The sequence below is a fragment of the Alligator sinensis genome, unplaced genomic scaffold (genome assembly GCF_000455745.1).
Source record: "Alligator sinensis unplaced genomic scaffold, ASM45574v1 scaffold480_1, whole genome shotgun sequence".
In the NCBI taxonomy this organism is placed as follows: Eukaryota; Metazoa; Chordata; order Crocodylia; family Alligatoridae; genus Alligator; species Alligator sinensis.
Window position 1 is genome coordinate 315,545 of NW_005842462.1, and position 10,800 is coordinate 326,344.

The 10,800-nt window shown below is 41.1% G+C and overlaps 1 protein-coding gene across 1 annotated transcript in view; it reads right to left on the reverse strand.

Annotated features, from left to right (window-relative positions):
- Positions 1 to 10,800, reverse strand: part of LOC102376224 (piezo-type mechanosensitive ion channel component 2-like) — a 518,739-nt gene that overhangs the window by 263,430 nt on the left and 244,509 nt on the right. Inside the window, 1 exon segment of the mRNA XM_025212438.1 lies at positions 6,545 to 6,587. Within this exon segment, the coding sequence (XP_025068223.1) occupies positions 6,545 to 6,587 (43 nt within the window).

Here is a 10,800-nt window from a genome sequence, read left to right on the forward strand (position 1 = left end):
GATCACCCCCCTCCACCGGCAGGAGTGGTGAGTGCTGGGCTTTTCTCAGTTATTTTTTTTCTTAAAGGGCCAGAGCTGGCCTGGGCAGGGCACCAGTGGGGGGGTTGGGGTGTGGGGGGGGTCAGAGGGCTCATGCAGAGCCCCCCACACAGCAATGGGGGGCAGTGGGGGGCAGCGGGGATCACCCCCCTATCCGGCAGCACCTGGTGAGCCGTAGTTTTTCTTTTCCAAAGAGCTGGGAGCTGGGGTGGGTGAGGCAGCCATTGCTGGGGTAGGGGGGATGGGCCTGGGCAATTTGGAGATTTATCACCAGCAATCGATTCCATCAACTCTGGATAGTGATTCGAATCACTGAATCGAATCACTGTCCCCCGAATTGGCCAAATCCGAATGCGTAGCAAATACTAGCCACTTCGCACAGGCCTAGTATTTAACCAAGATGTGCTTGTAAACAGGGGTTACATTCTCCTTTCAGTATTCATGCTTCACTTCTGTTTACATGAACATAAATTATGCATGCTGCATACATCAAAAGGAGTATAGGCAGTATGGTATATCCCAGTCCCTGCTGTACCCTTTGTCTCCTCTGGCAATGACTGCTTTCAGCATAGGAGAATGTGGCTGTTTAAATAGAGAAAAGCTTCAAAAACAAGATCTGACTGAACCTCCTCAGTCTGTTTCTGACAGTTAAATTATGAATAAAAGCAGACAAATTCCCTCCAAAAACATCTGATAATAATTTTCAGAAAATTAAGACTGTATAAAAAAGAAGACAGCCTCCCCCCAGCAAAAACTGCCTCAAATGTTCAAGCCTTATAAAGGGTTGGAGTTTGTCTGTTTTGGTTCGGTTTACCTATGTTGGCTTAGAATATGAAAATATTTCCTGTGATATGCTAGGATCATATTCTGGTCATAGGCCCAAATTCATTGCTTGAGGGAGGTTATTTCATATTTTCAGCTTGGTCTTTTAGCAGACCCGTCAATTCCAAGGCACCCTCAGAATTGTCTTCCAGAAGTGCTTGGGATGACTTGCAGCAACGGCAAATGATGATAACTGAATTAAAAAAAAAATGAAACAACAAAAGAACTAGCATTTCCTCACAATGCCCTATAAGAGTGTATGATGTTATTGTGAATGAAATACTGTTTAAGAAATAAAATTAGATGTGACTTGTTAGAAAAGCATAACTCCACAATACAGAAGCACCCAATATTATCAGTCCTAGCAGCTGAAAATGTATACTTTCCATAAAGGTCCAATGTGTTTTATATCTTCCAGATTCACTATGCTGTCAAAAGCAGTCTGCCTCTAAATGGACAAAGTCCAATAAGATGTCACAATTAAGGAATTTTTGGTCTAATTCCTGGTCACAAAATTAATGGTCTAAAATCCTGGATGATTATTAACTAAAGCTCCTACAGATCTGTTGTAATAAAATGGAATTGTAAGTTTTTATTTACTCACAAAAGTAATGTTAAAACTATACTGATTCTTACTCCATTCATAAATCCAATGCTTTTTATTCCAATTAAAGATTTTTTAAGTGAATATAGAGAATTAGGTCAAATGACTTTATGGAAATATGTCTCCTCTACTGCCCCATAAACTAAAAAATGCCCCAAAGACACAGGCATTCTGTAAGCGGTCAGCTTTTAAATCTTTCATAATGTAAATCTTCTCGGCATGAAATTCTGGATGGATTTCAGATCAAACCAAGCCTTAATGTCTCTGACTTTTGGGAAATTGAAACAAGAATGCACACATTTCCTGAGTCCTTTTCTGCAAAGAAAGCAATTTCTGCAGTTCTGATTAACAACTACTGACAGAACATGTGTCTGAATTCTTTCTCCTGCAAGTCTAAGATAGACACAAAAGATGGAAAATGTCTAAAGATGACAAGGAAAATAATTCTGTGGCCTATCTCTGGATAATTATCTCCAGGAGACTTGTATTCATGACACTTTTATTTCTTGCATTATAGCCACTCAGCAAGCCATTTGTTTATAAGACATTCACCCACAGAAGGAGGTTTCATGAAAGCAGCTAGGGACTAAGCTTAAGCTTGAGTTTAAATATGATTAAATTAAACATGATTAATTTTCTCATGGAAAGTGTGAAAACACACTGTAGGATTCTGAAAACCCATGAGTAAAGACAAAGTTCAGCAAGCCTTGAGAAGTAATTCTCTGAAAGAAGACAAAGTGTGCCAGAGCCAAAACTTTTGTTACATTTTTTTGGAGGCAAACACTCCACACTAAAAAGTAATTCCAATCTGATTGAAGCATAATGCAGACTATCTGGTTTCCCTTAAAGGGTTGGCTCACCAGATGAGAGTTCAATGGCTAACATCTCAGCCAGAACTTTTGTTTAGCTTCTAAATTATCAGTAGAACCTCTCATGTGAAGGTTTTCCCATTGTGCAAAGTTCTAAGGTGGCAATGCAATCACTATGTCTGGCAGCTTAAAAATGTTGGGACAAATTCATCACTGTTATCATTCTGCTGGAGTCAAGTGATTCATGCCAGAAATTAATTTAGTCCACTGTTCTTATTTGGTAGAAGGAGCTCTTTTGTTTTATTTGATGCATTAAAGTCTTAATTTCTCTAACGCATGGAAAAACAAAATGCACATTTAAAATACAAATACACTGAATATAGAGCAGATATTTCTACAAGTCAGAGCAGTGTTTCTTAACTTTTTTAGTTTTGAGGAACCCCTCGAAAAATACTAGTTCTTTCTTTTCACTCATTTTTAGATTACCGAATAGAGCAATTCTTTCACTGCAAAGAACTTAGAAAGTCTACAACAGATCTGAATGCTTTGACACTACTGGTTCTTATCTGAAATCTCTGGGTGCCTATAAACATGCAATGAGGCTGCTCCAACGTGCTATAATTGAGTCTGCTGGAGCGTGGCAATTACCACACTCCAGCAGACTCCAGCGTCATGTGTATCAGCCCGCCCACACTGAAAATTGGTGGTGGGGGTGCTTTAACTAAACCTCTCAAAGCCACTCTAATTAAAGTGTCCCCACCACTCCCAGAGCATGTGTATAAATTCCCTCTGAATTTATCTTGTAAATCAGGTTTGCACGCCTAACAGTGTTGACATTGCATGGTATCCCACAGAACACCTGAAAGGATCTCAAGGCCCCCAAGAGTGCCATGGCACCCTGGTTGAGAATCACGCTGTAGGGTCATGTTGGTTCATTCAGACCCTATGGTAATTTTAAGCAATTTCTGCACAAGTGGTTAGAAAGGTCCCTCACTACTAAGCTGTAATTCTGCATTTAAACCAACAGCAGTCTGTGAAAATAAAAAGGAAAATCAATTCCAGTAAAAAAACTGGAGTTTACTGATGTAAACACTAACTTTTTTTCCCTTGCTCCTTTAACCTCCTGGAAATCAAATGTGTCAACCTATAAATATTTATTTACTCCAAAGTAATTTATATTTATTACTCCAAAAGCATTAAAAATAATATTTAATTATTTAATTGGGACACTATTCTTTCTGCATAGTGTCCCAAGCAATATGGCACTAAGCATCTTGCTATAATCTTTAGTCTACATACACAATAAAATACCAATAATGTCAAATATAAATGTATAGATAGTGGACTATATAAACAAGTTTCATATTTTGTTAATATAATTAAAGATGGTTTCAAAATGATTTTACAAAAAAAATAAATGAATAAGACTTCATCAGTTCTTTGAAAGCTTAACACTCCCCCCCCCCCCCCACAAACACAAACACTTTCTGTTTTTAAGATATGCGATAGTATTGATCTTCCCTTACTTTTGCTGATATTACAATGGTACAGTGTTCAGCCAATATTTCTGGTTGGGTGAAGTTAGTGAAATGAAATGCTTTTAGACAAGAGTGACATAGAAATCAGCTTTTAATGTAACTGCTATCAAGGTCTGAGGATGTTAATCAGAATAAAGGGGGAATTCATAGATTCATAGATTGAAAGGCTGGAAAGGACCTTGGAAGATCATTGGGTCCTGAACCAAGCAGGAAAGACAACTGGGGTCAAGTGACCCCCAACAAGGTGACTGTCCAGTCTCCTCTTCAAGATTTCCAGAGTAGGTGATTGTACCACCTCTGGAGGAAGCCTATTCCACGATCTGGACACCCTGAGTGTGAAGAAATTTTTCGTAATGTTGAGTCTGAAACAGTCTTTCAGGAGTTTGTGGCCTTTACTCCTGGTTTTCCCCAAGGGTGCCTTGGTGAATAGTTGTTCACCGAGCCTTTGATGTACTCCCCTAATGTAGCAGTAAGCAGCTACCAAGTCCCTTCTCAGCCATCTCTTTTTCAGGCTGAAGAGTCCCAGATCCCTCAGCCTTTCCTCATATGGCTTGCCGTGCAAGTCTGTGATCATACAGATGGCTCTCCTCTGGACTCTCTCTCAAGCTTATCCACATCCTTGTTAAACTGCACCACCCAGAACCGGACGCAGTACTCCAGGTGTCACCAGTGCTGAGTAGAGGAGAAAAGTCACTTCCTTGGTTTCGCTGAAGATGCATTGATTGATGCATGCCAGAATACGATTTGCCCTAGTGGCTACAGTGTTGCACTGCCAACTCATATTCATGCTGTGGTCTATTATTATTACCTCCAGGCCCCTTTCATTCGTGGTGCTGGTCAGTTCGGTTCAACCAAGCCTGTAGGTTTTTCATCCCCAGGTGGAGCACTTTACATTTCTCAACATTGAACTTCATCTGGTTCTGATCCGCCCAACTTGCTAGCCTGTCTATGTCCACCTGTATCTGTAGCCTATCTTCAAACATGAACACACTCCCCTATAACTTGGTGTCATCCACTAATTTGGCCAGTGAGCCCCTCACCCCCACATCCAAATCATTGATAAAGGTGTTGAAAAGCACTGGACCAAGCACGGACCCCTGTGGCACACGACTGGCCACTTCTTGACAGGACAATACAGATCTGTTCATTAGGACTCTCTGGGTCCTAGCCCACAGTCAGTTTCCCACCCACCTGACTGTCTCAGAGTTAAGCCCACAATCCTCCAATTCTCTCGTGAGGACATTGTGGGATACCAGATCAAAGGCTTTTTGGAAGTTAAGGTATACCATGTCAACCTCTTCTCTCTTGTCTAGGTGGTGAGTTACCTGGTCATAAATTAAGTCTAACGATACATTTATTGTAATTTAAAAATTCCTGGCACTGATTTATGTCTTATAACTCTGATTCAATGAATTAACCATTAACTTTTTTTTTTAATTTGGTAGGCATTTAACAAGCATGGTTAAGTTAAGGTATTGTTTGGGATGTTTTTACTAGAAAAGCATACATCTTGTTTAACATTGTATCTACTGTTAAACGTTATTTTGTTTTTTGGTTTCATTTTTGTTTTGTTCTTTTTTTTTTTTTTTTTTTTTTTTAACTGTAAGCTACTCTGAGCCTATATTGGTAAGGAAGTCATATAAACAAAACAAATAAATAAAATAAAATTTATGCCAGCAAGGTATTTACATTTGGCCAGCAAGGCAAGAAAACTGAACTGTTGGGGAGACTATGCCAGACAGAGATAATGAAAACGGAGAGATGTCATCTCCTCAGTATCACTGTGCCTTTAAGGTAGCCATATATTTTATATCAACTGGCTCCCTGTCAAATTTCTGATTCATGTGAGTAATCACAGCATTCAGAAGGACCTGGCTATTGTTGTTTTGATGTCAGACATCAGGCAGCCTATACATATTTAACATTAAAAAACAAATACACTCTAATTCTTCCTCTACATCCAGAGTCCAGTACAGATCTACCTTTTGCCTTGTAGCAGAACACTCTTATGCAATCTAGAAATATTGAGCATTGAGAAAAGATAAAAACTCCTTAGGCCTGGAAGGCAGAATATTGTGCTTACTCTTGTACAGGAGCATGTAGAAAGTTGAGCATTTCAGCCTCAAGAACAGATTAGTCTTTATAAGGACCAAGTCTAGTTTAATTGCCAAAGAAATGCTTTTGGTACAATGATCTTGGGGTTAAGTCTGGCTGCAGGATGCCTTTGCACTTCAGGAATTCTGAGAACTCAGAATTTCTCAGCCTGAGAAACTCAGGCTTCTGAGTTTCCCTGGACGTTAAATAGTGCTCTACCAGGCTTATTCTTTTCCAACATTCCTTTCTTTCTGTCCGCCATAGGTTAGGAGTCTCATGAAAAAATATGGAGAAGGATAATATTTTCATATTCTAACCAAATATTGTGGTGCCGTCACTATACATTATATTGCCCCAGCAATAATTACTATGAACCAGATTTGAATCACATGAAGCCCAAGCTGACTTTTGCTAACAGAAACAACACCCCCCCCAAGTGAAGTATATATACAGTAAGTCTTTATATAATCCTTGTTAATTTCCATACCCCACATAAATTGGATCAATTAAAATAAATAACTTTCTCAACCTAAATATGTATGTCCATTTCTTCTTCTTTCCTTTTTTTTTGTATTTTAAGCTATAACTTCATGTTGAGGAGAGAAATTGACTGTTGAGGAGAGAAATTGACTGCTTACCTTTCAAAACCAATCTGTCGTAATGTTTTCTCCCATGTTGAACCTACACAAAAAAGAAGAAAATAAAAACTTTCAGTAAAGAGCCCTTATTTTTAAAATATCTCTTATTCTTCCATTACTTCTATTCTGCTGAATTTTGTATTTTATTTTGTTTGTTACACCCTAATTAAGGCACTTGTAAAGTAAATCACTTGTGTGCTGACCCTGTAGTGGAGATGTGCCAGAACAGACCAGTACTTAGTGACATGAGCTCTTCTACAGGAAAAGTTTATGAAACCCTTTTCTATTGCAAAGGACTTGGCCACTACCATGCTAGATTAATTCCAAATGTAGCCTGCTGAGCTTTATATGATCTTGACATGACCGATGGAAATGCTGAACTAGCATACTCGCACTTTACGTTCTTTAATTTTGATCTTAATTTGATAGGTAGTGGTCAGTTGTAGCCTTGATGAAAACTGTGCAGTCTTCAAAAAATCTGTTTCCATTTTTAAAAATAAAATATAATTTAAAAGATTTTCTGCTGATGTTTTAATTATCTGAAGTCTTGTGAACCACCTGAAGTTGACACCACTAAAGTTTTCTCCAAAATCTAGGGTGCAGTCCTACAAGCATTAGTCACAAAGATTATCCCTAGGTACAAGGACAGTCTCACTGAATTCATGGTATTGCAACTGGACTGCTCATTTCTGCAGGCCTGGGTAGGGATTTAAAGGGACATGAAATTAAGTTTCAAGAGCATGGCTTTTGAATACTCTTGTGGGAAATTATTTTACTAGATTCTAAATATCTGCTTCTCATTTCAAGATTCAATTGCACTTACAATGAAGCCATAAAAATGACAGTAATTCCTAAACCCTAAATATTATTGTTCTGCTGTTGTAAGGATAGCTAATCAACCAAAGAAGAGGGAGAACAATTAACTATAAACTTTTCCTAGACTGCAAACATCAAAGATAACTTGCATCAGAGAAATCAATATGAAATAAGTCATACCACATTTTTGTAGAGAGAATAGAGAATAGAAGGGAGGGAGAAAGGGATATGATTCCATCCAAACACACCTGAATTTGGAGAATTTCCAACTTAAATCCTAACTCTGAAACTTAGTCCTATCAAACCATAGATAGTACTCTTTCCAGTAGTAGATCAAAGTCCCCTCTGCCAAATGTATGGAAAAAGCAGTGACATACTGTGGTCAGTAAGCATAATCTTAGAAGATATATCCTTTACCATAGTTCACCCTCTATTCTGTTACAGGCATTTTTCCAAAATGAAGAAAAGATCAACTACCTGCTCTATGTGCAACTTAATATGATTCTGTTAATTTTTACATACAATTTTCATGAGAGCTGCTAGGTACTCAGAACTTTTGAAATTCAGGCCATTTATTTTAGACTGAAATCCTGATTTAGGAGCCAACCTTTACTGAAGTTAATTTTTTAAAATGGCATTAAGATGTGTTTTACTTTATCTGCTAATCTTTGCAGTGTGCTCCATGAAGGAAGTGAATATCTCTAAATAAATAATATAACTCCTCCTCTTATGTTACCTATCAACTACCATATTTAGTGGAATAGAAGATGACCCTGATTATAAGACAACCCCCAAATAATTAGATTCTATAAATGGAAAAAAATATAAGTTGTTTATAATTTTCCACATAAAGCACCTAATTATTGAAGGTTTGCCTTGAATTTGTCCTGTTCCTATGGCTACAGCAGAAGAAATGCATCTGGGGGCTCTGGTAGGCCCTTTCCACTCTGCTTCCTTCCTGGGGGCTTCGGTAGCCTCTTTCCCCTCTCCTTACTGTCAGACTCTTTTCTTCCTGATCACATAGAAGTGAGGAACAAATTTGTAAGCAATAAACTTGAAATTAAAAATTCATGTAGCAATTTGCATATAATACCTATAAACTTAGCTCATTAATGTATGTTATTTTTTTTTTCAAATTGCTGTAAATTTTGGCACAAGTACTCCATAAACACAGTATTTTGGCACTTACTTATATTCATAGATTTATAGATGTTGGGATCAGAAGGGACCTCAATAGGTCATCGAGTCCGACCCCCTGCATAGGCAGGAAAGAGGGCTGGGATTAGATGACCCCAGCTAGATGCATATCCAACCTCCTCTTGAAGACCCCCAGGGTAGGGGAGAGCACCACCTCCCTTGGGAGCCCATTCCAGATTTTGGCCACTCTAACTGTGAAGTTCTTCCTAATGTCCAGTCTAAATTTGCTCTCTGCTACCTTATGGCCATTATTTCTTATAACCCGCAGGGGCACCTTGGTGAGTAGAGCCTCACCAATTCCCTTCTGCGCCCCCATGATGAATTTATAGGCAGCCACATGGGGCTTCAACCTTCTCTTGCAGAGGCTGAAGAGGTCCAGATGCCCTAGTCTCTCCTTGTAGGGCTTGGCCTGCAAGCCCTTAACCATACGAGCGGCCCTTCATTTAGTACAAACTAGTCATGGTATTAGTTCAAAGTCAAAAACCTGTGATTTACAACATAGTTCATGGGGCTGGGCCCCACCAGAGTCAACAGCATATCAAGCCATGGTGACCTCATAGCACAGCATTGCCCAGTATGGTTGTGTACTCCAGAGACCCCCTACAAAACATCCATGTGTTAATTACCCCCGACTCATTACTGGAACCAAGTGTTCTTGTTATGAGTCCTGGGATACTCCAAAATTGATATGCAGATAAGGAACAGGGGAATCTGGTCTGGGTCTACCTCAGAGGGGGTAGAGCCACACTAATCATATGTGAGGCTGAGGGGCTGACAGAGGGATCCTGGGTGAACTGTTTGTGGCCCCATTTCATTATGTTTGCCAGACATTTAAGGCTGGTGAATGAGGCATAATTGGAAATAGGAAAGAAAGGCACAGCTCAGCTGTAGAAGTGAAGAGGAAGTCAAAATGCATGCACTGCAGTGGTACCCCATGACTTGGAAAAAAAGTAGGCAGTGAAGGAAATTGCACTCAATGGGCACTACCACGTCTTATTCAGATGGGCTGCTTGGCCTTTTGTGGGTAAGATCAAGTTATGTTTGTCCAATGTGGGCTATGTGTTTTATTGTCATGCTCAGTGTTGGCTACATTTAATCAACTTCATAGCTGGTTTCCATTGCTGAGTGTAATACTGCTTTTGGCAGCAGGTTAATGATGGACAATATATTTAGTGAGAATTCCTATAAGATATGGGGCTTTTTCCCCAGGCCAATTGGAGGTATGGACCTTATCTTGTATTCAAGTAAATATGATAATTAAACTGAACATACTCTTTTACTTTTGAATTAGAAAGTAAACTTATTAAAATACTCATTTTAATACCCATGCAGCGGGCAGGGAGGGAGCGAGAAGTGAGCAATCAGGCAGGGGGCACCATGGTCACCAGGCAACCTGGAGAGCAGCTCCCACAGGTAAGTTTGGGAGACATTGAGGCCCTCATAGGGAGGATAGGAGGAAGAGAGTTGAGCAGGGCTGGGCTAGGGCTGCTGCCCAACCCAGCAGTGCCTGGGGCTTGGTGCCCAGGGCCACAGTGTGCAGCCACAGGGCCCTGGCGGGGAGTGGGATGGGGCCACAGGTGGCTTACTCTCGGCAGTGGGTAGGACAGGGCTGGTTCTTCACTGCTGCACACTCTTCCAAGTGGGCAGGGGGTACCCCCATCCCCCTAGAGCTGTGCACAGGGTGGGAGCAGGGTGGGCTGCCCGCTGTGGGCTCAAGCAGAGCAGGGGAGGGTTCTGCACACACTCCCAAGGGGCAGGGAGGACCCATGCCCCCACATTTGTATGCAGGATGGGGGCTGCATGCTGACCACTTCCCACTTCAGACTCATGTTCCCTACCCTGCTGCCCACCCCCAGGGCCTCTGCAGCCGAGCGTGTATGACCTGGCACTGCAGGGAACAGTGGAACTGCTCAGGAAGCTGCCTGCCATTGCAAGCTCTGCGCTGCCCGCATCCCCTGCATGCAATCCCATGCTGCCACCCCTGCTGCAGCCGTGCAGGCAGGGGATGCCTGCAAGGGCAGTGTGGAGGTTGTAGTGACAGGCAGCTTTCCTGCATGGCTCTGCTGTTCTCTGCAGTGTCAGGTCACACACACCGGCTGCAGAGGCGCTGGGGGAGTGCAGCAGGATGGGAGCTCACAGTGGGCATCATGTAGCCCTCCACCTCATGCACAGATCTAGGGGGCATAGGTCCTCCTGCCCCCCAGGAGTGTGTTTTGCAGCAGGAAGCAGCCCCCCACACCCCC